Below are 26,978 nucleotides of genomic sequence, written 5' to 3'. Positions count from 1 at the left end.
CGAGTGTTCGTTGGACCCATAGGGTTGCGGCAGGGATGAAGGGGGTGGGTTCTGGGTTTGAAAGTTTTGGGGTTGAGGCTTGGATGGGGGGCGGAGAGAAGATGATTGGGAATGAAGATGATAGGTTAAAATGAAATTTTAACTTTTCTTTTGGTTTTAGTGCCTGTGCATATTCCACTTGTAATTAAAATAATTTAAAACCGGCTAAATAACTGACATGTCAGCAGTCACCTACAAGCTGACATGCCACATCAACGGTCAAAATGGTCAAAGGATGGAAAACAAACGATTTACTAAGTAAAGGGACAGAAACCATCATAAATTTAATTGAGGGACGAAAACCAAAATTACGCTATAGTCCAAGGACGAAAAGAATATTTAATTTTTTGATAAGCTAATGTTCAGATGTTGTTGAGGATATGAGTCACCATTAAGAATATCATGGCGGTTGGATAAGTGAACCCACTCGTGAAAGGGGTATCCGTAACCTCGTTGGTGAAAGGATTTATCATCTCGATGTGCATCATCCACCTTCCCTTTGTCCTTACCAAATATTTTTGTCCTATCTAGTGTTGTGAAAAGAACTTTCTTCTTTCTAGGCCCAGTTTGGAAGAGCTTATTTGAGCTTATCTGACAGCATAAGCTCTTATGCCAGTGTTTGGGAGGGCTTATGCAAACAGCTTATGGCCTGCCATAAGCTATTTTCAGCTTATTTTCATAAGCTACTCAGGATAGCTTATGAAAAACAGCTTATGCTTATATACAACTTACTTTTAATTTATTTCAATAAATTTTTTAAAATAGTTTATGAATAAGCGCTTATGTCATAAGCGCTTATGACCATAAGCGCTTAATTAAGCTGTTTTTCCAAACGCGGCCCTAGTCTATTTGCCTTTGCATGTCTTCTGTCCTCTACTGTATTTGTATGTTTCTCTCTTGCTGCATGTCTTCTATCCTCTACTGTAACATCGTTGTTGTAACATTCCTACAAAGGTTACAAAGCATCGACTAAGTGGAGTAACCTTAATCACACGGTTTCTACTGACGCAAAAAAAAATTGGGTGACCTGATTCACTTCAGTCTCAATACATTGAACACGCCACGGGAATGCTCGCATTAAACTAAATAGACAATTGACCATAAAATATGTTTTATTCTAATGGATGAGGATTGAAACTCCAACCTTAAAATTAAGAAATGAGATAAACAAACACTATAAGTTATTGGTAATTTCTTTAAAGTTGATACATATTAATAGCGACTGAATTGAATAATGCAAGTGGTCTTCAAAACAACTTAGAAGTTGCATTATCCGTATTTGGGGTTGAGCTTGATCTGCATTATCCATATTTGTAAGAAGTGGTCAGACGAACCTGTATATGCATGTTGGCCGTACTACATGTTTCTCGCCAGAACATTAGCCATAATTCACTCAAGGTATGAAGTTTTGACTTGTAATATTTAATAAGCATCTTGACTTGCAATTTTAAAGCTTATCATTGCTATGCTTATAGATATAATTAACACTCCAATCCACATGGCTTGAGATTCCAGCAAAGAACTATATATGAAGTTTTCACTTCTCACACTTAACAGGCACATATTAATTGGGACAATATTTATAAGTAACTTATTTTGGGTGAAGGTTTTTCTGTATATTATAAAGACTATTTTATCATATTTTTAGTTAAGTGTGATTTATTAACATTTTCTCATTCCTGAAATTGAACATTTGGAGCATAAAATTTGTAATGGCTCATGAATAAGTGATTTCAAATACACGAATGTAAAATATATTCTTATACCAACTTAAAATTTAGGTCATATATACCCCGAATTAGAACAAACTTAAGGGGCTTACTCTGACTTTATTTTCTAGGAATGTCTTCCCCTATATATTACCTGCCTCTATCTCTGTCATCATCGAATATTTTATGTGCTTATATAATCATAATGATCATGATTAAGAACATACAACGATTCCTCACCTAATTCCCTATTCATGTGTTACGTTACCATTTTCTATCTAAACAATTTAATTTGTCCATTGGTGGCGGCTCATTTGTGTGTCAGAACAGATCAAAAGCCCATCAAAGCACACAAGTCAACCGTTCATTCTTGCTTGTGAATAATATAACCCAAATATTTGCTGTTAGAAGAGAGCTATCAATTCGTTGTACATGTATGTTAACTACCGCAAGAAACTGCTTGAAACGTTAAACACTAATATTCTATGAGCATAGACACCATTTGGGGTGTACTGTATACCACTTATTTTTAATAGAAACTAAATAAAAGAGAATAGTGGAGATGTAGATAATGATTTGATGGGGGTAACAATAAAAAAAATGATTTGATGGGGATATTTAAAATTTAAGATTAAAATTAAAACAGCGGCTGACAAAACAGGGTTGAACTGGTCTTTTTTCCTTTTTAACTAGCGAAAATTAACCCTTTATTTTTTCATATAAGAAATAAGATAGTTATAAGTTGAACAACTTAATTATAATCAATTAAAATTAATTATTTTAAATTTCTTAACTTGAGTAAATTAACCTTACAACCTGTTGTCCGTTTCATAATGCTTCACAGGCTGTCGACACCCTTGGGGGGACAAATTAAAGGCCCCAAATAATAAAAATGAAAAGATGAGAAATATCCGTTAAACACAATTTTATGGAAATCCATTAAATCATAATTTGACCATTAAATGTTGAACAATTGTTTCAATCAGCTCAGTAACCGGTTTGTATTTAACGGATATTTCTCATCTTTTCATTTTTATTATTTGGGGCCTTTAATTTGTCCCCCCCCCCCCACAAGGGCGTCGACAGCCTGTGAAGCATTATGAAACGAACAACAGGTTGTAAAATATCACTTGACGCGTGCATAATGAATTAAACATTAAGAAACCATATATAATTCATTACTAACACTTAAAATACAAGGACATATATTTTCCCATGTACCAAAAAAAAAATACAAGGACATATCTAACTAGCCGTTTAATTTAATTAAACTACAGGCATCATTACGTGGAAAAGGATGTGATTAAGTAATATGAATTGCACCTTACACCACATGTAATTAATTAGTTGCTGCATGGACTATCTCAACTCAATGGTTTAATTGTTCCGTTTATTGTAGCACAAACTTGAGGACTATAAATGCAAATGAAATTGCTTCACATAAGTATCTGAGTTTTCATATCTTCTAAATTAAAATGGGAGGCCAGACTTACTTCAAGGCTTTGATATTTATTTGTCTGATAGCATTAATTGGATCAAGTACTCATGCTCAATTGCAGCAAGGTTTCTATGCTAGAAGCTGCCCAAATGCTGAAAAAATCGTTTTGAAGTATGTTCGTTAAAACATTCCTCGTGTCCCATCACTTGCAGCTGCTCTCATAAGACTCCATTTCCATGACTGTTTTGTCAGGGTATGCACTATATACATAAACATGCAGTTCATGTTTTTGCCTAAAGTAAATATGAGCGTAAAATTTCAGTAATACTTTGGCACGTGTGATCACGAGTTGAAATTTTTCAAGACACATGTTAAAATATTACTGAATCACCTATAAATTTACCTGATTTGCTTTTGGGTGATTAGAGAAGCCTTTTATTTATTTAATTATAGTATATGAGTTTTTTTAACTGGGGAGCTTATAACATGTTGGATTTCAGGGCTGTGATGCATCAGTGCTTGTGAGCTCAACAAAAACCAATCAGGCTGAAAGGGACTCTATCCCAAATCTTTCACTCAGAGGCTTTGATTTCATTGACAAAATAAAGAGCCTTGTTGAAGCTGAATGTGCTGGGGTAGTCTCTTGTGCTGATATATTATCTTTGACTGCTAGAGACTCTGTTCAGGCCATTGTAAGTCTCCATTTGTTTTATGAACTTCAACACCAATTAAGAATATCACAATAATTAAATAAATTAAAATAGTAGCCTTTTTATTATGTTCATAAGTTTATCCGCATATTAATTTTCTATGTGAATTGTAATTTTATGTTTTTATATTTATTATGTGTTACATTATGGTCATGTTTGGTTGAGCTTATTTGAGAATATGTTACAGCATAACGTTTATACATGCAAGTGTTTGAAAGAACTTCTTTAAATACCTTATGACTTAGACTATATTTGAATACTTTAACATCACAAGTGAAATATATTATTCCTACATGGGATGAAAATCTATTTACATTACACTCAACTAATACTCAAACATACATTTCTCGATAAGACGTTGTTTTGAGTTTTTTTTTTTTAATCAGTTACTCACATTAGCTTATAAATAAGCATTTAATTATGTTTTTTCTATCCGCGAAATGTCCCCTCTAAGGATTTGGTCCTGGACTTTCCCAGCCCAACTCATGCGTCTCTCATTTATGTCTACTTATAATACGTATTTTTTGAATTTATTTCAATAAAATTTTCAAAATAACTTAGAAATAAGCATTTATGCGTTAAGTTGTTTACTTAAACTCACTCTACAACCATATAATGTCTAAATGACTCATGAAAAAATTTGGGTTAAATAACTCATTGTTCAATCACATTGAAGATAAGTGAGTTAAAACTTCTATACTTTATTTATTTATTTATAAAAAAATCTTATTAGTCCATTGTTGAATTATGGGTTAGTAGTCCACATCGATCATTTTGATAACCCATTTTAAAATTAGCATTTTAGTTATAGGGACGAGAGAACTACCCATTCTAGAATATAGATGATCCATTTGCTTGTTTTGCCATGATGACATGGGCTTGCAGGGTGGACCTTATTGGAAAGTTCCAACAGGAAGAAGGGATGGGTTGATTTCTAACGCACCTGATGCTCGTGGCCTTCCTGCTCCATTTCACAACCTTACCACCCTCATAACAATATTTGCCAATGTGGGACTTGATGTAAATGATTTGGTCTTGCTTTCTGGTATGTCAAATAATTCAAACACAATGTTCCCTTCTCATTATGTGCTGCACTTGTTAAATTACACTGCATCTAATTACCAAAATTTCAATTCTTTCAGGTGCTCACACAATTGGTATTTCCCATTGCTCAACAATTTCAAATAGGTTGTACAATTTTACTGGGAAGGGTGATCAAGACCCAGATCTAGATAGTGAATATGCAAAAAACCTCAAGACCTTAAAGTGCAAGAGTATCAATGACCAAACGACACTTATGGAGATGGACCCCGGAAGTCGCGACAAATTTGATCTTGGCTATTACAATCAAGTCATTAAGAGAAGGGGTTTGTTCGAATCAGATGCTGCATTGTTGAAAAGCTCTGTTACAAGGTCTATTATCACTCAACAACTTCAGTCAACTCAGAAATTCTTTGCTGAATTTGCCAAGTCCATGGAGAAAATGGGCAGAATTAATGTTTTGACTGGGACTCAAGGAGAGATCAGGAAGCATTGTGCACGAGTAAATAACTAAGAATCTTGTTGATATAATTTTCCATTCTGTTGTAATTTCATTTCAATTTTCTTGTTTCTTTTTTTTTTTGAGGGGGGGGGGGGGGGGAGCTTGTTATTTATTGTTGGTCAGTGGTGTCTTAAAACACAAGTCACCACATGATTTGGTTGTTGTTTCTAAGATTATAAGCAGACTTGAGAGGGGGAGAAAAATCCTCATGATATACACAAATTGTGGGAAATGTGTATTAATAATAAGATGAAAATAAGTGTGTACTTCTTTGATTCTTTAGCATTTTCTCGAATCAAATTTCTTTTAAATTTTAATGCATGAAAAGAAGTCTTACATTTACATATTTCGAGTGCTGGATTTCATGGTAGTATCCGGGGGTGGTTAATTATGTCACCTTGTGTGTTGATGGGAGTCGACCATGCTAGTTTTGGTGAATGTTGTTGGAGGTTGATTGTTTGGTTTCGCTGGTCATCCCCTTCTCATTGAGATATTTTGGAGGTTGATTGGTTGGGCTTCGTTTGTGCTGTGATGCAGGCTACATGAATGTTAGACTTTTCTATAATTCTCTGAATCGTTGCTATTAAGCGTATTGAAGGTAGGGATGACAATTTTGCCCAAACTCATGGGTACCCGCCCGAATTCGATCTGATTTGACGGACAAAAACCGAGTTGACTGGATTTGGGTTTGAGTTTTGCCCGTTACTGTAGCAGTTTATGGGTTTGGGTTTGGTATTAGTTAAATCTGTGTCCATACCCGCCCAAACCCGAACCCAAAGATACCCAAAACATAAAATTACAAAAAAATTCTCATACATGTATATATTTATAAACTTTGTTCTTAGTGTTTGATGATTAATTGTACTTTTGTATGTTTGAGAAAGTAAACTCTAAATTATTGTTGTCTCACATTGGTGATGGATGAGGATGAAAGTAGGTTCTGGATCGGGTTGCTATTTCACGTAAGGAATGAGTTTGGGTTTGGGTTTGGGTTTCGGGTAAATCCGAAACTCAGTGGGTTTGGGCATGGATTTCATTTTATCGCCAATAAAAGCTTGTGTTTGGGCTTGGGTTTGGGTTCTGAGATTTGGGTTTGGGTTTGGTAATTGTAAAACTCGTGCCCGATCCTACCCATTGTCATCCCTAATTGAAGGGGCTTAATCTCCCATTATCATCTTTATCCGTCTATTATTAGTAATATTCGCAATTTAATGAGGAATCCTCAGTTTGTTTCTTTTTTCCATATTTTGAGAAAAGAGAATGTTTGTCCTGATTTTCTTGTCAAGAACCTCAAGATATCAAGTCGGGATAAAATTTGTGTTTTTTTTTTCACACTCCTCCTAACTCTAAAGGGTTTATGTTATTCCTTTTTTGAGTGGGGTTGCATGGGTACCTTTTTTGAAGTTGAATGCTTCTATTTACCCAAAAAAGAAGGGGTTTCACCTTCTTTCAATCCTTCTTTATTCACATCATAATCATGTTGAAGAAATAATCGCATAAAATTTGCTCACACTTATGCCCATAAAAAGAATGTATAAAAAACCTTTTTTTTTTGTTACATAAGGAAGAAGAAACAAACAAAATTTAACTATCTATAGCGTCATAATACAATGACGTAATCAAACTAGACAGAGGTTGCATCCAAATTCGTCGTTGCAAACCTTCCCGAGCCGCTTAGCAAGCCAGCATGTATGCGGCTTGGTTATGCTCCCGCGGAATATGAACAATAGTGGCGCTCCAATCCTAATCTAGCAGTGCTCGATTTCGAGCAATCGCATCTCTAGCCTAATTGGTAGCCACATCATCCCAGACTTGGAACACCTTTACCATGTTGGCACAGTTATAGGTGCAGAACCAAGCTCATGTCCATGTTTCAAACCAAACTCCACCGCCAAAAGCTCTACCAAGAACGCAGTACCATAACCATAGCTTGTGGCCACACTAAAAATCCAATGACCCAAAACTGGTGCGCAACACTGCGTTGCATCCCATTTGTTTCAACACGGGGTTCCAACTCCCATCAACAGTCAGACACAGCCCTGATTCTGAGACGGGAGACCAAGCGACTACAGGGAGAGCTAGGCGACCAACGCACCAACTCAAGACATTAAGAAGGATTTGTCGCAACACATAGCACGTTTCAGCTTCTATCCTAAAAAATGCAGTTATTCCACCACTTTCAAGCTCGCCACGTCAATGGCACTACAAGCCCGCTAATAATAAATATAACAAAAAATAAGGATAATAAAGCTTAATTATACCGTTGACCCTTAGAGTTTTAACTTTTAAGTCTCTTACTTTTAAAATTGAATAATTCTTTTTTTTTACATCAGAAAGGTAAATTGCATCCGTCAGGAATCGATCCCTTGACCTCTCCCTACCCAACCTATATGTTCTCAACTCTTATTGAAGGTGTGAAAAACGACTAGAAGGGGGGGTTGAATAGAGTTTTGAATATAAAAACTTTCCCCTTAAGATTTAAAGTAAATCTTTTCGGTTTATCTGAGATAGATGGTGCTACGGATAAAGATAGAGAGAAGAGAGAAGCACACAAGTATTTTATCCTGGTTCACTTGATAAATCCCTCAAGCTAATTCAGTCCACTCGTTAAGGTGATTTCTTCCTTCTTAGAATGAAGGCATTCCACTATTCAGAGTTTGATACAACTGCACTAGCAACCTGCTCAGTGGCTAACAATAAAATGAACTAGTAAACACTAAGATTCACTCTCTTAGTCTTCTCAAGGATACTGACTTAACTGGTCCCTTAAGGAATCACCACTAAGATACACAGATCCTAGTCTTCTTAAGGATATTGACCTACCCGGTCCCTTAAGGAAAAACAAACAATTGTTTGAGGTTGGTGTTTACAAAGGTTTGCTTCTGAATAAGCTAAGTGTAAACTAAATAAGAACAGATAAAGAAAGTGGAGGCTTGAATCTTTTCTTGTATTGCAGCTCTTGGTTTCTCTCTCTTATCTTTCTTCTTTTCTTCAGCCTTAAATAGTCCAAGGTGCAAAGGATATTTCTGTTGTGAGAATGTGACCGTTGGAGGGCATTTTTGGAACTTCCAGAACCTGATGTGGCTGAACCTTGGTAGGTAGGCTTGTCAGAATAGTACACTGCTCTTGTACTACTTGATAGAGACATTTGCCTTTAACCATTGACTTCTGATCTAACGACGCTTCATGTTGGAACTTGTGAAGCTTGGTGATCAGAGTCAGAGGGAAGCTTGGATCCTCTGACCTTCGTAACTTCCACTTCTTGACCTCAGAGTAGAAAATACTTGGTCTTCAGAGTCAGCTTACTCTTGGACTTCAGAGTTTTCACTTCTTAGCTTCTAGAACTTGAGAGCTTCTGGACCTTCAGAGCCTCTGGACCTTCAGAGCTTCTGGACCTTCAGAGCCTCTGGACTTTCAGAGCCTCTGGTCTTCAGATCTTCCGATCCTCAGAACTTCTGATCCTCAAATCTTCAGATCTTCAGATCTTCTGATGAATATATCTTTTGGTATCAGAATCAGAACCTGTTTGTCAAAACACTCAAGACAAACGTTAGAGTATCATAATTGTTCATCCACAAATAAATACTTGTTATCATCAAAATATAGAGTTGTACCACATGACCAAATCTTGATCTTACACCTATCACTTAAGCTATCCTAGGGGACAAAATTGAACAATTCTATACCAATTTTTGATTTCTCATTTATTAATAACGAAAAAAATGGACCTATATCACAACTTTTCTCATAGTAAAAATTCCCAAAATTAAGGCATAACATGAAGAAAATGAAAGTTGTTGGTTTTTTTTTATAGACAAATATTAGTAGTTAGTAAATTAGTCACTTTTTAGGATTCGAACGTGGACCATTCATCATTCATCACAACCAACTCTTATATTCCTTAACTCATATCACTTGAGCTGACCCTTGAGAACAATAACAGTTATTGATAGCTTCCCTCCAAAAGAGTGCCGAAGCGCCGATCATATCTGGGTTACACATGAAAATTGAGAACTAACCGACTATCTCTGCCAAAAACATTATCCTATTACTGCCACAAATCCACAACATGTATATGCTATGCAGTTCATATGTGGCGTACAAGCATGTAATGTTGGTCATGCTTCGTGTTTCTCGCCACAACATAAGCCCTGATTGTATCTCAGTATATACAGTTTTGACTTTTAATATTAAATCTTATCATTGTAATGCTTGTGTTATAGATACAGTTAACTCTCACATGGCTTGAGATTCCAGCAAGCTAGGCAGCAGTACACTCAGCTTCTCACTTGTCAACTCTAGGACAACTTCTATCTACCTTTCTTTTTCTTTTTCTTTTTTTATTCATTTATACTTCACTTTCTTTTCCATCTTATTTTCACAATTTTCTTTTCTTCTCTCTTTTGCATATCTTTCATATCACATGTCATGTCTTATTTTTCACTGTTTAATCTTTATGGTATTGTAGTTAGAAAAGAAGTGTGAAATTAACAATTTTCTTTTGAGTAATGATATATATAACAGAAATCTCAACCTAGCTTGCTGAAGAAGCTCAATGAAGAAGAAGAAGAAACTGTATTGAATCTTGTAAAATGAATATTCTAATTACAGAGAGTGTTTGTGCTAACACTATTTATATATGGTAAACTCTTAACTAGTTGTAGTTATAACTACCCTAACAAACTTTGACAGCTGACTTAACTAACTACTAATTATTACAAAGGAGTCCCTGAACTCTTGCTTCTGTTTTGTATCAATCCTTGAACACTCTAATATTTCACACCCTCCCACAAGCTGGAGGTCGAAAAATATCTATCATAGCCAGTTTGGTTGCAAAGCCTTGGAAGACCCGGGGCTGAAGTGCTTTAGTAAAAACATCTGCAACTTGTAGTGTTGTAGGGATAGGTAGCAACTTGAGAATTCCAGCTTGCAGTTTTTCTCGAACCACATGGCAATCAATGTCTAAATGCTTGGTTCTCTCATGAAAAACAGGATTGGCAGCAATGTGAAGTGCACTTTGATTGTCACAGAACAGAACTGGTGTTGCAGTGCAAGTAACTTTAAGATCCTGCAAGAGATATAACAACCATTGTAGCTCACAAGTAGCATAAGCCAATGCCCTGTACTCTGCTTCACTAGAAGATCGAGACACAGTAGTTTGCTTCTTTGCTTTCCAAGAAACCAAAGACCTTCCAATATAGAAACAATAGCCTGAGATAGACCTTCTAGTATCTGGACAACCAGCCCAATCAGCATCTGAATAGCCTTGAATATTGATAGTGGAATTTCTAGGAAACAACAATCCTAATCCAGGTGAAGCTTTCAAGTATCTGAGAACCCTCTGTGCAGCCTTGAAATGTCCATCCATAGGATTACTCATGTACTGACTGAGCTGCTGTGTTGCATGTGAAATATCAGGCCTAGTAGTAGTGAGATACAAAAGCCTTCCCACTAGTCGTCTGTAAGCAACTAGATCATCATATGGCTTTCCTTGTTCTTGAGACAATCTGATAGAAGGATCAAGTGGTGTAGCAACTGGCTTACTTCCTAAAGTTCCTGTTTCTTGAAGTAAGTCAAGACAATATTTTCTCTGACAAAGAGAAATTCCTGAAGTAGAATGTGCAACTTCAAGACCAAGGAAATACTTCAACACTCCTAGATCCTTGATTCCAAAAGCTTGATGAAGTGAATCTTTGACTAACTGGAATTCAGTCACAGTGTTACCAAATAGTATCACATCATCTACATATACCAGCAAGCCTGTGAAAGAAGAGCCTTGGAATTTAACAAAAAGAGAATGATCTGATGCAGTTTGTTTAAAACCAAGAGTTTCTAGATGAGCTGACAATTTTTCATACCACTTCCTACTAGCCTGCTTAAGTCCATATAGGGATTTTAATAATTTGCAAACTTGATTTGGCTTTACTGAAGGCACCCCTGTTGGTATATTCATATACACATCTTCATCTAAATTGCCATGTAAGAAGGCATTGTCTACATCAAGCTGATGGAGATGCCAATTCTGAGAAGCTGCTAAGGCTAAAATTACTCTTACTGTAGTTAGCTTTGCCACTGGTGAAAAAGTGTCAAAGTAATCCAAGCCTTCCACCTGATTGTAACCCTTTGCTACTAACCTTGCTTTATACCTGGCAAGAGTCCCATCGGCATTCCTTTTAACCCTGTAAACCCATTTGTTTCCTATTGGTTTTACTCCTTCTGGTAAATCTACCAATTTCCAAGTACCATTCTTCTCAAGTGCTTTGATTTCTGCTTGCATGGCTTCTCTCCAGTGTAAATCTTTGTTTGCTTCTGCAAAAGTAGAAGGCTCCTGATCTTGAGCAATGTTGAGAGCATAAGCTTTGTGTGCAGTAGACAGCCTCTCATCAGAATAATGATGAACAATACTGTGAGCAGTGCTGCTGCGAGTAGGTAAAGCACTGAATTGAAAATTTGCCAAATGGACAGGTCTTTTAAGTGGTCTTGTGGATCTTCTAACTTCAACCTCGCCTTCAGCTGTGATTGAACCAGGTTGAGGAATTTCATCTACTGTCTGAGTGTTAGGGATTTCATCTTCAATGGAAGCACCTGAAGGCATCTCATGTTGCACTCCATCTTCAATAGAAGCACATGGAGTTGACACACTCGCATCTCCTTTTGCTGATTGAATTTCTGAAGCAACATTCAGTTTGTCATCTGTAGACTCTGCTTGTGTTTGTAAATCAAGACAAGTCCAAGCAGGTGAATTTGAACCTTTGTAAGGCAACACATGCTCATGAAAAATAACATCTCTTGAGATAAAAATTTCTTGTGTTATAAGATCCATCAAGACATACCCTTTCATTCCTTGCTTGTATCCCAAGAAAATGCATTTCCTAGCCCTTGGATCTAATTTGGATCTGTTATTTGTAAGAGTAGTAGCAAAACAAAGTGATCCAAAAACCTTCATCATTTCCAGATCCACTGCCTCTCTATATAACAACTCATATGGTGACTTGTTCTTCAAGAGCTTACTTGGTATCCTATTCATAAGGAATACAGCATGCAACACAGAGTAACACCACATCTTCTTGGGTAGTTTGGACTGAAACAATAAAGCTCTTGCTATATTGAGAATATGCTGATGCTTCCTCTCAACCCTCCCATTCTGCTGAGGGGTACTCACACAAGATTTCTGATGAACAATTCCCTGAGCAGAGTAGAATGCAGGAAGAAGAAATTTTGGCCCATTGTCACTTCTTATAGCTTTTACTGTCTGTCCAAACTGAGTTTTAACTAATGTGATGAAATTCTTCACTTGCTGCTGAACCTCACCCTTGTTATTGAGTAATACAACCCAAACAAATCGGCTATAATCATCCAGAACAGTAAGAAAATACTTGTGATTGTGAACAGAAGCTTGAGCAAGAGGACCCCAAATATCCATATGAACCAGGTCAAAACATTTTTGTGCTTTACTAACACTGACAGTGAACATTTTTCTCTTTTGTTTTGCCAAGTGGCAAACATCACACACAATTGACTTACTGACACTAATGGAATTTTGTACAGTGTGTAAAGCAAGTAGTCTATCATGAGATAAGTGTCCTAACCTGAAGTGCCATAAAGCACCAGGTGGGATAATATGACCAAAGTCATTTATTTCTGAAGTAGAACTATGCTGAATTGAAAAACAGGTACTAGAAGAACTACTAACTACAAGGTGATAGAGTTCATCAGGCTGCAAACTACCCAAACCAATCCTCCTCTGGGTTTGCACTTCCTGAACAAAACAGTGAAATTTACCAAATATCACATCAACATCATGTTCCTTTGCTAGCTTATGTACTGAGACTAAGTTGTATGTGAATTCAGGAACAAAAAGGACATGTGTCAAGAGAATAGTTTGTGTGATTCTAACAGTTCCAGCATAGCATGTTTTGATGATAGTACCATTAGGCAGCTTAACACTAATTGGTTTCACTTCAGTGATTGTGTTAAAAGACATTTTATCAAAACATATATGGTCACTTGCACCTGAGTCTATAATCCAATCTCTACTATCATAATGTTGAAAACAAGATAGAGCAATAGGATTACCATGTCCTGCAGCATTTCCTTCGCAAGTAATAGCCTTCACCACATGATTTACAGAAGCACTACCATTCACAGTAGCACCACCATTTTCTGATCCTTTCTTTGAAGCTGTAGTGACATGCTGAATCATGTCTAGGATTCTTTTGTACTGATCTGCAGTAAAAGGTTCTTCAACTCCTCTTTGTGAGTAAACATCATCTTCATCTGGATCATCAGTAGAATCTGAATTTCTGGATGTATTGTTGACATGACTTGTACTATTTCTGGAATTAAAAGTAGTTGGATATCCATGTAACCTATAGCATATCTCAACAGTGTGTCCTGGCTTCTTACAATGAGTACAAAATTTTCCTGTGTTTCTGTAGGAAGAACCACCAAATTGACCTTTTCCATATGGTGGTTTCTTTCCTTCTGCTGCATTCACTATTGCCAATGAATCTCCTTTCTCCTCTGTCTCAGTTTGCCTCTCATGCTGTGTAGCTAGGGAAACAACCTTAGCTAGTGATGGTAAAGGATGACTCATCAAAATCTGTGATTTCACCACTCCAAAGCTATCATTCAGCCCTAAAAGAAATCTGATAGCATTATCTTGTTCTCTAAACAGCTTCACACTTTCAATTGCATCACATCTACAAGGAACAGTGCATCTACATTGTGGAATTGGACGATAATGCTCTAATTCCTCCAAAAGTATCTTCAACTCAGTGTAATACTCACTCACAGAATTTGAATTTTGTTTCAAATTACTGATTTCATTATGCAATTCAGAAATTCTAACTAGATCTCCTTGAGAAAACCGATCTCGCAGGTCTCTCCAAGCATCAGAAGCATTTTCAAGAAAAACTATACTGTTTGCTATAGAAGTCGTTACCGAATTAAGGATCCATGAATGGATCAAGCTATTGCAGCGTTCCCAAGCCTCAAAGTTTGCATCGGTTGCTGCTGGTACTGGAATTTCACCGCTGACGAATCGAAACTTGTTCTTCGCGACCAGCGCACGCTTCATCGATCTCGCCCAAGCGTTGTAATTCTTGCCATTCAGAGGTGGATTCACCATCGTTGCTGCAGGATTATCGCTTGAATGTATGTAGTAAGGTGATGCTGGATTCTGAGTAGGATCGAGCACCACATGAGGAACAGCGTTTTGATTCTGGTTCTGGCGATTCACCATTGTTGCAGATTGCGGAAGCTCTAAGATGATTTTGCTCTTGATACCATAACAGAAATCTCAACCTAGCTTGCAGAAGAAGCTCAATGAAGAAGAAGAAGAAACTGTATTGAATCTTGTAAAATGAATATTCTAATTACAGAGAGTGTTTGTGCTAACACTATTTATATATGGTAAACTCTTAACTAATTGTAGTTATAACTACCCTAACAAACTTTGACAGCTGGCTTAACTAACTACTAATTATTACAAAGGAGTCCCTGAACTCTTACTTCTGTTTTGTATCAATCCTTGAACACTCTAATATTTCACAATATACACACCTCATTTTTAAAACACTTCATTTCCACCTCTTTTTGTTTCTATCTCTCTCCTCTTACCATCTATCACATCTCATACTTTCTCTCTCTTACATTTTCTTTTCTTCCTATCTCTCTCATCATTCCACCTCATACACCTCAAGAGTAACATTACTCATTTTCTTTTTGCCCAAAAGAACAAAAAGTAAACTTATTCATTAGCTAACAACTAAGAAGCAGTTAAACCTCAACTACCTCAACCTTTTTAGAGAGGTTTCCCCTACTTGTTGTCTCTATATCTCAGTCATCATCTAGTATTTTATGAGTTTATACTCATAATGATTAAGATCATGCAACAGCTCTTCACCCACTACTCCATAATTCATTTCATTTTCATCTAAACAATTTGTCCACAGCCCACAGGTGGTAATTAATTTAACTTGAACAAGGAACGTCTCATGTGTGTGACCGTCTCGACAGATAGGGGATATACCAACTTATACAAGTCAACCCTTCATTCTTTAAACTCCTCCTTCAAAAACCTTCTAAACAATGAATCAATTTGTTGACAGATTCCCATCACTCGTTGTACACGTATGTTAACCACCGGGAGAAGCCACTTAAAACGTTAACATTAAGATTATACAATCTGATAAAGCAAAGCTACATGGTCCACAGTGGAATATGTGATATGGCATTGTAGTAAAATATCACTTGACAATAAAGAAAAGGCATTCAGAAAATCGGATCAAGATATTCTGTACCAAATGGTGTTTCTATTAATTTCATCCCACTAATTAAATTTTAACATCTTATAGTGATTCTTAATTGATATTCTAGCTAGGAGACTAGTAATTGATGTCCACAATGGTGAAGAGGGGGGGGGGGACACACCCGTATCATGGCCCCCAAGCTTTTCAACTTTGAATTTTTTACATGAGATATATGTATGTATGTATATGAGTTGTATAAATTATTATAGACTTACCATATTATTTGATCTTGACTTCTTTTAATTTTGGTCCCTTTAGTCTCAGACGTCTTGTTTTTGCCACATAATGTCGGCGGTGTATATTCTTGTCTCAACTAAAAAAAATTAACATGTCAAAATCTTAGAAATCAGAACGATAATGATAATGAGACACAAGCTTTGTACATAAGGTTTGAAACCAAATTCGGAAATTACTCATAATTAACTTACAAGGACATGCCTAACTAACCCCTTTTTTTTATTAGACTACTATGATTATCACGTGAAAAGGGATAGTGATAACATGAACTACAGCCTCACACCACATGTTAGTTTGCTGCATGGTTTATTGTGACAAACTGAGCACTATAAATAACTAGTGATTGTTCAGGAAACTACAAGAGAAATGAAATTGCTTCTCTGAAGAACTATCTTAGTTTTCATATCTTCTAAACTTAGTTACTCTGGCCATTAAGATCTCTGCAAACTTTATTAAAATGGGAGGCCAGAGTTACTTCAGGGCTCTGATTATTTTCCTTGTAGCATTAATTGGATCAAGCCATGCTCAATTGCAACAAGGTTTCTATGCTAGAAGATGCCCTAAAGCTGAGCAAATCGTTCTGAAGTATGTTCATGAGCATATCCCCCATGTCCCATCACTAGCAGCTGCACTCATAAGACTGCATTTCCATGACTGTTTTGTCAGGGTATGCACAATATATTCAGTTCATGCTTGTGTTTTCATTCTCATGTTAAGTTATAGTTAGCCAATATTTTGATCACGTGTTTGCCTAAACATCTTAATTAAACACTTACAGTAATAAATATTTATCATATAAGCGCTTATTTATAAACTAATTTAAAAAACTTTATGAAATGAGCTCAAAGTGTGGGTCATGAGCGCTTATTCATATAATAACCTATATAATTTATGAAAATAAACTCAAAATAGTCATAAACTATTTACACGAGTTTTCTCAAACACTTACTGAAGCGTTTATGTTATAAGATAAACTCAATTTCAAATAAGTTTTTCGAATGTATTAAATTGTTGAGCTAACATTTGGTATTTCAGGGCTGTGATGCATCAGTGCTTTTGAACTCAACAAAAACCAATCTAGCTGAAAAGGACGCTCTCCCAAATCTTACAGTCAGAGGCTTTGGATTCATTGACACAATAAAGAGCATTCTTGAAGCAGAATGTCCTGGGGTAGTCTCTTGTGCTGATATAGTAGCTTTGACTGCCAGAGACTCTGTTCATGCAATTGTGAGTACTCACTTCTTTCATCCTTATCTCTACATTGTCTTCCCTAATACACTAACCGATGATTGGTTCAAGAGATATTTGATTTAAGTAAAATCTTGAGTTCGAGTTTTGTGTCTGGGAAAACCTCAACTGAGAGAGCTAATTTCACCAAGATGTGAATGTTTACAACTAGAACAAAATATTGTCTCACAAGAGGAGATGTCTTAGAAAATAAAATAAAATAGGCTTAAATAAGTTTTTCGTCCCTAACCTTTACATAATACCTGGTTTTCGTCCCTTGCCGGAGCAAATGTGGGGTTTAGTCCCTAACCTTTGCCAAAACGTTTGGTTTTCGTTCCTCCGGAGCTTTGGGTCAACGTCGGAGCTCCGGTGGCCCATGTGGCATGGCCACGTGGGATTAATGAGGCCACGTGTTAATTCTTTTAATTTTTTAAAATTTTTAAAAAAAGAAAAAAATTATATTCTTCAAGCATCTTCTTCATCATCTTCATTTGAATCTTCAAAAACCCAGACAAAAATTCCTTCAACAAACATTGAATATTCATTCACTTCACATATCTTCATCTCCAAAGTCGAAACCCAGAATATAATTACCCCAAGCCTGGCAGCCCCCCAAATGCACTGAGATTTGGGAAGTTTTAATTTGCAAAATTAGAAGCAGATTTCAGAAACCTAAACCTAAGCACAAAGGGGACAAGTTAATTGCAGCAAAGGAGTGAGTGAGAAAGAGAGAGATAACAGGGTGAGAATAAAGAGAGCAAAGGTTAAAAAAAAAATAACACCTGGCCTCATTAATCCCACGTGGCGATGCCACATGGGCCACCGGAGCTCCGACGTTGACCTAGAGCTCCGGAGGGACGAAAACCAAACGTTTTGGCAAAGGTTAGGGACTAAACTCCATCTTTGCTCCGGCGAGGGACGAAAACCAGGTATTATGTAAAGGTTAAGGACGAAAAACTTATTTAAGCAAATAAAATATAACCATGCTTCTTAACTTTCTTACGTAGAGTACAATTTACTCATTTTTGTTTGTTTTCATTGACTGACATGGGTTTTCACTTTGCAGGGTGGACCTTATTGGAATGTTCCAACAGGAAGAAGGGATGGGTTGATTTCTAACGCACCTGATGCTCGTGCCCTTCCTGCTCCATTTCACAACCTTACCACCCTCATAACAATATTTGCCAATGTGGGACTTGATGTAAATGATTTGGTCTTGCTTTCTGGTATGTCAAATAATTCAAACACAAAGTTCCCTTCTCATTATGTGCTGCACTTGTTAAATTACTTTGTAACTAATCACCAAAATTTCAATTCTTTCAGGTGCTCACACAATTGGTATTTCCCATTGCTCAACAATTTCAACTAGGTTGTACAATTTTACTGGAAAGGGTGGACAAGACCCAGATCTAGACAGTGAATATGCAACAAATCTCAAAACCTTTAAGTGTAAGAACATCAATGATCAAAAGACACTTATTGAGATGGACCCTGGAAGTCGCAATACATTTGATCTTGGTTACTACAAACAAGTCCTGAAGAGACGGGGTTTGTTCGAATCAGATGCTGCATTGCTGAATAGCTCTGTTACAAGGTCTATTATCACTCAACAACTCCGGTCAACTCAGAAATTTTTTCTTGGATTTGCCAAGTCCATGGAGAAAATGGGCAGAATTAATGTCTTGACTGGGACTAAAGGAGAGATCAGGAAGCATTGTGCACTAGTAAATAACTGAGCCTTTCTTGATAATTATTCATCCTCTATGCAATTTCTTACAACACAATTCTTTTGGGTTTTGTTATTTATCTTATGTTAGTGTGGTCTTGATACATGAGACTCCACACAATGTGGTTGGTTTGTGATTGGTTTGATGGGAAATCATGTTCTTATGGGAATAATAAAGCAGAAGTGAGAGGGAGAGAAAACTGTAATTGATGCACAGATTGTTGGAAATGTATTAATTTTCCTATGAATCAAAGAAGTGTTTATTTATTTATTTTCTTGGATACAAGGGTTTTAGCATTTTGTGGGAATATGTTATTTATTTGATTACTGTTGTAAAATAATTTTTAGCTTTTATAATTGAAAAAAAAGATACAAACATGTTTTTTTTTAAATTAAACATGTTTGATTATTATTTGTTCTGAATAATCAATGTCATTTTTTTTTAAATAAAATTATGAATCATCTTGAATTTGTAATGTTCCAATTTCAATCTTAATGAATATCGGTTTTTTACCTTAAAAAAAGAACTTCACAAATCATACATTTAGTTGTGAATCCAAAAAAAATTGATGAAAAAATCAAACAAACTCATAATTTTATCCAATTGATTGAGGTTTTTTTTAGTTCTCACATGCTTATATTTATGTTATGATAAGATTTCATCTCGTTAAACTATTTTCTTAAAAAAAAAACACTTCATTGTAAACATAAATTACACTCATCAGGAATTGGTGACATTTTCCTTTCCAACCCCATACGTCACACAATTCTTACAATTTGAGATATCCTTTGAATATAAAGATATGACAAAAAAAATGGTTACATAGGAACAAGATATGATAAAATTAATTGTTTGTATTCTTATTGAAAATAAAGAGAAAATTAATATTTTCAAAAAAAAAAGAGAAAATTAATTAAAATATGGGCTTTGGGCTTGAAATTTAAGGTCCAGCCCATCCTAATTTATGAGTTACAGCCTTCATGTTCAGCGAAGACCCTGTGCCACAAACCCTAATTCACTGCCTATATATTCTTAACTACACACCCTTTGTTTTCATCACGACATTCTTATTCTACATCGTTTCTACATCACTTTCACTCTTGCATTCTGCAATTCCGGGATTGAATTTTCAAAACCTTCCATCTTTGTGAAATTTGGATTCTGAATTTCAATGTTTTGTGTTACAATTTTATTTTTCTCATTTGAAATTTCTGGTGTATGTGCTGTGACGAGACAATTTGTGGACTAGAGTTTCTGATCTGGGTTCTTCTCCCAGAAGCTGATTATAAACCCTTGGCTGTCCGAGCACAATTAAATTCCTCAATTTTATCAAAATTAGGGTTTTCGTTTAGTTTTTATCTTCAATCATCTTTTACATGTTTTTTAATTTTCATTCCTGAAATTTTTCAATTTTTCTCTAATTTCATTAATTTATTCATTTTTTGGGTTGCTGTACTGAGGGGCTTATGATGATACATTTTTTAATCTTAGCGGATTTCAGTGAGATTTCTATCAATGATCTGAATGTTACACACACTGAAGCCTTTGCTTTATTTTTCAGTTGTGCATTGTTCTGGCTTGTTGATAATTTATTTAAAAATAATTGCTGTTGTCGGTTCTCAAACTACTGAAAATCCTCCTTTCCTTGGCATCCTTCTCGGTTTACATGTATTTTACTCCAAATTAACTGATTCATTCTTGTTTGTTGGACATGCTGCACTAGAGACTCATTTCCTTCACGGGACTGTTATTTTAACAAAGCATTTTCCTTTCACAAAACATATTGAACCAAATGCTCATTAGTGATATTTAGCATTAATCCATGAATTTTATTCATAAAAGTCATATTTGCAACTTTCAAAAAAAAAATATTCAGAAAAGTCATATTTGCAAAAAGTTTGAAAAAAAATATGATGAGGGACTAAAATGATAATTGTTGGAATGAAAGGAGTAACTTTTAGAATTCGGTAGATTTAGTTAAATAGAGAAGTAGTACAAATGAGTAGAAATAACTATAAATAGAGAAATAGTATTGTAGCAATAATTAAAATAACTATAAATATAAATAGAGAAATAGTGCAAACTTATATAAATAAGTATCGCCAATAAGTATACATACATTGGTCCATAGATTTTTTAACTAGCCTAACTCAATCTTGATAGATATCCATATATTTATTTTTTGCAAAAGCAACAAGCCAACACTAAAGAGATGTTATTATCAGAACCCCAAAGTCAACACACAATAAAGCTACAAACAAGTAACTTATTGCACTAATCTCATGACATGACTCCGGTTAAGTACTAGCACCAGCAATTAAGTAGACGAAGTACTCATAGTAATTACAGAGCTCAATAATAGATGTAGTGTATACATTCATGACATAGAGCCCTTATTTCTTTCCACTTTTCTTGAGGCCAGAACCTCCAAAGCTTCCCTTCTGTGATGCCTTGGCTTTCAACTCCTTTAGAGGAGCCTTCTCCTCTTTTTTTTTCTTCGGAATGTTAGCCATGTCAACCTCATCGTAATTCTTCTTATCGGACTTGGGTTTCTTCAAAGGCTTAGCTTTTCCACCTTGCTTGGAAGACATGGTTGTGATGTAGAGCTAGGGTTTGGTCCTGAATACGGAAACGACAAAGAAAGCAATAGCACGCAACACGATACAACCTTACCCTTGTTAGGGATATTTGAATGTCTAATGACCTTGATTTGTTAAGGTTAGGTAAAAAAATTATGGTCTAAATGTATGCATATTTATTTCTACCTTTTACAATGCTTGTGCGATAATTAAAAAATCTAACATATTTACATTTTCTAGAAAAAATCATTCACTCCAATAATATGAACATAAAAAAAAAATAGGGCTTAAAGGCGACAGTGAAGGGTTCTGCAAGGGAGAGTGAACAGCGGGAAAGGGGTTTTGCAAGTGAAGAAAAGGAGAGAAAGTAGAGTAAGGGTATATCTGTCATTGTCTTTTTTTTAAACATTAAATCTGGATCACTCAATATTTTAGTATTATATCCAAGGGTGGAAGTTAAAGTGGACCACCGTGGATCAGTTTTGAACTGACCCACGGTCGATGAAACCACAAAGCTTCAATTATTTGAACCCAAAAAATAGTTTCACACAAATGTACTGAGCTTCCTTTCACCACATTGAACAATGCTACCCTACCCCACCCCAAGAAGCCCAACTAGGGGTGTCCAACGGGTGGGGAAGAAGAGAAGAAAATGTGAGAAGAGAAGAATGAGTGTGACGGCTGCTGAGGCATATACACATAGGGTTGAGGGTGGCTCTGGGTTGATTGTGCCGTTTTTTTTAAGTTACTTCGGTCGGTTCGGTTCGCCTCAAGCCCAAACCGGAACTGACCGAACCAAACCTACAAAATCGGGCTCATGTCACCCGCTGGACCCGTGAACCGGCCTGACCGGACCGAAATGACAAAAAATGGCTCGGTTTGACCTGGTCCGATTCGGTCCAGTTCATGCTGGACAGCCCTAAGCCCAACAATAGAAGATAGTGATGAAGGTGTGGTTGTCTTGATCTGACTAGATTTGTGTTCGCTTGGTTCATCAGTATTAAGGTTGTCATAACGGTTAAATCAATCTTTTATCTCATCAAAGAATACATAATTATAAGTCATGTGACCTTTCTTTGTTTCACACAACAATACATCCTTTCCTTATTATTCACCAAAGAATCCTTAGCAAGGGCATTGCGCGGAATAAAATTTCATACACACTTTAATTTCACCTCCACCTCATGAGAATATTTTGAAAATTGAGACAAATGAAAGATATGATGTATGGTGTAAAAGAAAATACAAAGAGATAAAAAAAATGAGTGGAAATGAGATGAAAGAGAAAGTTAGATGTGAATGAATCATAACTCCATAACACGAGTGTAAGCCACCACAACGATAGGAAAAGAAAAGTACTCGAATTTCACGGGTTCGCCTCTTGCCATTGCAAAAAATCAGATACTAGATTCGTGTACAATGCAAGGTAACTGAGACATTTGCCTTAGGCCCAAAAACTTAATAGTGCATATATAATATATATTATTTAGATTTGAGAGAGGTAATTGAAAGTGAAATGTAATAATTATTCGATTATGAAACTCTGATAAATGATTCGCAACTCAAATTTATAATTTATATGATATATTAAGGCCCTTTGAAATTTTGGTTAAAAGAAAGTCTATTTAAGAGTTTAACATTTTTCATCTTAGGTCTCAAAAAATATATACACTGCCCTGCCAGAGACAGTTTGTCCTAATGTCAAAATTGTTTTATGTCTTGAGCCAATTAACCGCCTAGATTCCTATTTTCCATAATTATGTGCAATTGCATAAATAGCGTCATTTATCACTTAGGCTTAATAATATATTTGTTCCCTAACTTATCACGACTTGATAGTTTTGGTCCTTTTAGAAATTTGTTAGCCTACAGCATCTCTCACATTTACTAACAGTTGCAGTTTTAGTTTTCCGTCCAATATTTAACGGTTTTTAATTATAAAATAAATATTTAACAGTTTTTATTAAAAAGAAATCGGGTAAATGGTCACATTGGTCCCTGGATGTTCGCACCGACTTCAAAATCATCCCTGGATGAATTTTATTAGGCTCGCGGTCCCCAGATGTGGCAAAAAATAGTCATATTAGTCCCTGACGTTAAAATCTCCTAACGTCCGTTAACCCAATTAATAAAAGTCAACATTATCTTTCTAATTTTCTTTCACTTTGGTCCCTTTCTTCTTTCTTCCACCCTCTTCACCCCCTCCTTCCATCATTTTCACCAAAACCCACCCCCATCTTTGCCACTCTCACTCTGTAACAACAACAACAACAACATCAACACGGGTACGAACCAAGCAACTTCCTCCCATTAATCACATCCATAATCTTTCAACGATCTCATTGTCTCCTTATATTAAACAAAACCAACACCATCCCTTCCTGTTTCAGAACCTCACTATGTGTGTCACTAGTTTAGCTAGCTAGCTACCATTCTCCTCACAAAGTCAATGCAACCATTGTTCTACAACCCCCATGTGGATCTGAGTCTCTTGCAGCGAATTCCCATGGTTGAAGCTTCTAAAAAAGTTTCTGGGTCTTTGCTGGTTCACCAGAAGAGCAACATTTTCTGAGTGTTTGTGTGTATTTGTTGTTTTTTTTTCATCTGGGTCTTGTTTTCATGGGTTGTGAGACTAGTCCTGAGCTGAAAGAGAAAGTGTTGTTTGTATGAAAACCATGAATTCTGTGTGTAAATTTGGGTTTACTGTTGCATTTTGACTTCTCTGTTCTGGTTTTGAGGATGAAAACAGAGGAGGGGTGAATTTTTTGTTTCACTGATTCTGGTGAAGGATGAAAAGAAAGTGTATGTTTTTGTTTTCTGGGAAAGAAAATATGGAATGGGAATCACAGAAATATTTCATCTTGAAAATGGGTTCATGAATATTTTGACTGTGTGATTAAAGTTGAATTTTTGGCCTTTCTGATTTCAGTGGAGAATTGTTTACAGATCCCTATCTCCTTTTGTGCTTCCTTTCAAGAATCCAATTGGAAACATATGCTGATAGTTCAATTTTGAAATTGGGTTTTGGTGAAAATGATGGAAGGAGGGGGTGAAGAGGGTGGAAGAAAGAAGAAAGGGACCAAAGTGAAAGAAAATTAGAAAGATAATGTTGACTTTTATTAATTGGGTTAACGGACGTTAGGGGATTTTAACGTCAGGGACTAATATGACTATTTTTTGCCACATCTGGGGACCGCGAGCCTAATAAAATTCATCCAAGGACGATTCTGAAGTCGGTGCAAACATTCAAGGACCAATGTGACCATTTACCCAAAAGAAATCCAACATCTTCAAGAAGCTTGAGCTTCTCTCCCACCTTCAACCAAAATAAAAAACTCTAGCTCATCTCTTCCCTTTTCTCTACCCAATAGTCACCAGCCACCACCAAATAACAAGTATCACAAAGAGTTAACTAATATACATTTTAAAATAGAATCAAGCACAGTGGCGGAAGCACAGGGGTGACTTCCCTGTGCTTAGTCACCCCTGGCTTCTTGAAATTTCTAAAGAAATTTTTATGAAGCAGAGCATTTAGAGGAAACTAGGCAAGAGGAAGTGAGAGTCACAGGGTGTGAGCACCACCGTCTGCACATACAGCACATGCAGCTCCTCTTTCTATTTTTTTCTTTTAATAATCACATGTAACGGGACCTACACACATCCAAAGTTATAATATTTTAAAAACATAACATTAAGATAGTAGTCATTTCAAAAAAAAACATTAAGATAGTAGTGAGGCCGTGTTTTTCTAATGGAAGGAAACAAAAGCAGGAGAAATGAAAAAACAAGGCATAGAGAAGAAAACTTATTGCCTTGTTTGGATTTGTTTAATTAAAGAAACAACTCAAACAAGACAAAGAAAAAGAACAAGAGATTTTGCTTAGCTGGTACAATATTTAGAACCTCTCAATTTTCTCTCTTGCTCTTCACTTTCTCATGTATGACTTTTTATGGATATTCAACTTTCATGAATTCAAACTTGAATTTATTGGTTTAATTCTCTTTTTTGTTGCTTAATTGGTCTGATTATATGTGATTGAATTTGTGGTGCTTGTATTTTGCTTGAAAAGGAAGTGATACAAATTATGCACATCCAAAGTTTGTAAAAAGGATCCTTTAAGATTTAGTGGACTTTTGTGCTAATAATTTTTTGGTGCGGAAGAGATATTTTGTGGTTTTTCTCTTCAATTATCTACAAGATAGTCTTTTTATTGATTATGATTTTTTATTATCACCAGAATACTTATGAGGCGGTTAGTATCTCTTGCCCCCAAACTAATCTTTTATTTCTTATGCTTATATAAAATATCTCTTGCACTCAAACTAATTTTTTGTTCTCACCAAAATATTTTTTTTTTCAAATTTTTTATTTGATAAAAATTGAAATTTTCTTACAAATTATATTCCTTTAGATCTCAGTCCCCCCTTCTGAAATTCCTGGCTCCGCCCCTGATCAAGCATGTTAGGTATGAACATTGAAACTCTCAACAATTAACAAAATAATAGGGTATTGAAGTGAACAAGGCACTATCAAAGAGGGAAACAGGAGAGAGCGAGTAAGAGAGGGTTTTCAAATTTAGAATTATCCAATATGTAATAGGGAAATGAATGCTTAAGTTTAGTTTTCTCTTACACTTACATGTATTGTTTAAGGTGAGAGATAATAACATTTAATTATAGCTCTTAGATTTATTTCAAGGGTCAATTCAAGATTATATAGGGATGCAAAAATAATAAAAAGATTGTTTTTGATAGTTTAGAACGCCGATCATTAGGCGGTACATAAATTTTTAGATAGAATTAAGGCTTAACTGCACTTTTGGTCCCCCACTTTAGACAAATGTGCGATTTTGGTCCTTAACAAAAAACATTAGCAATTATCGTCCCTCACGTTTACCGCCGTTTGCAGTTTTAGTTTTCCGTCCAAATCCGTCAAATATTTAACGGTTTCTGAATAAAAAAATGAAGGAAGAAACAAAAACATAGAAAGATGATGAATATTCATCTTCTTCACAAATCTACATCTTAAAGCCCAGAAAATACATACCCAAAACCCCAAAGCCTGCAACCCCAAATCCTCACATCATACACTTTAGTAAACATAGACACCACAGTACCTCAAAAAGGAATACAATCTGAAATTCTTGTAATAGGCATCAGATAAACAGCAAAAACAGGAAAATCTAAGCTTAATTACAAACAAACCCCACAAAAAGGAACCATATTCATCGTTTGGACTACCATATTGTCAACAATCCACCTCCATTGATCAAATTGTATATTTTTAAACCCAGCCACCGCCTCATCTCCCCAACACCAAACCGCACAACACCACGCCACCAGCCACCAAGCCTCTTCTCCCCCACCCCCTTCTGTCCTAAAAAACCAAACACAACACAACACAGCGAGTCAGCTACCACCACCAAGCTACAACCAGAATCATAGTGCAGAGCCAA

At 35.9% G+C, this 26,978-nt stretch overlaps 2 protein-coding genes, 2 non-coding genes and 1 pseudogene across 4 annotated transcripts; 4 read left to right on the top strand and 1 right to left on the bottom strand.

Moving 5' to 3' along the window:
- The first annotated feature begins 3,188 nt into the window (after positions 1–3,188).
- On the top strand, positions 3,189–5,705 carry LOC130747010 (peroxidase 3-like; annotated as a pseudogene).
- Positions 5,706–16,335: 10,630 nt separating this feature from the next.
- Positions 16,336–19,213, top strand: LOC130747009 (peroxidase 3-like). The gene is made up of 4 exons (XM_057599820.1): positions 16,336–16,656; positions 17,025–17,216; positions 18,283–18,442; positions 18,540–19,213. Exons 1-4 carry the CDS (start codon positions 16,447–16,449, stop codon positions 18,950–18,952), a joined length of 975 nt encoding a protein of 324 aa, XP_057455803.1. The 5' UTR covers positions 16,336–16,446; the 3' UTR covers positions 18,953–19,213.
- Positions 19,214–20,159: 946 nt separating this feature from the next.
- LOC130709667 (small nucleolar RNA Z157/R69/R10) lies at positions 20,160–20,256 on the top strand. The gene has a single exon (XR_009010144.1). It is a non-coding gene; the product is annotated as a small nucleolar RNA Z157/R69/R10 (small nucleolar RNA).
- A 147-nt stretch (positions 20,257–20,403) lies between these two features.
- LOC130709670 (small nucleolar RNA R11/Z151) lies at positions 20,404–20,488 on the top strand. The gene has a single exon (XR_009010147.1). It is a non-coding gene; the product is annotated as a small nucleolar RNA R11/Z151 (small nucleolar RNA).
- An 845-nt stretch (positions 20,489–21,333) lies between these two features.
- LOC130747008 (uncharacterized) lies at positions 21,334–21,613 on the bottom strand. The gene has a single exon (XM_057599819.1). It carries the CDS (start codon positions 21,532–21,534, stop codon positions 21,337–21,339), a length of 198 nt encoding a protein of 65 aa, XP_057455802.1. The 5' UTR covers positions 21,535–21,613; the 3' UTR covers positions 21,334–21,336.
- Between the last annotated feature and the right edge of the window lie 5,365 nt (positions 21,614–26,978).

This window comes from Lotus japonicus, chromosome 3 (genome assembly GCF_012489685.1).
Source record: "Lotus japonicus ecotype B-129 chromosome 3, LjGifu_v1.2".
Classification (NCBI taxonomy): domain Eukaryota; kingdom Viridiplantae; phylum Streptophyta; class Magnoliopsida; order Fabales; family Fabaceae; genus Lotus; species Lotus japonicus.
Note: the sequence above shows the minus strand (reverse complement) of the source record. Positions and strands in the feature narration are given on the sequence as shown.

Coding starts and splice junctions, on each gene's coding strand:
- LOC130747008 (XM_057599819.1), bottom strand. CDS start 21,534: ATGTCTTCCAAGCAAGGTGGAAAAGCTAAGCCTTTGAAGAAACCCAAG.
- LOC130747009 (XM_057599820.1), top strand. CDS start 16,447: ATGGGAGGCCAGAGTTACTTCAGGGCTCTGATTATTTTCCTTGTAGCA. Junction 16,657..17,024: donor TCCATGACTGTTTTGTCAGG/GTATGCACAATA, acceptor TTGGTATTTCAG/GGCTGTGATGCATCAGTGCT. Junction 17,217..18,282: donor GAGACTCTGTTCATGCAATT/GTGAGTACTCAC, acceptor TTCACTTTGCAG/GGTGGACCTTATTGGAATGT.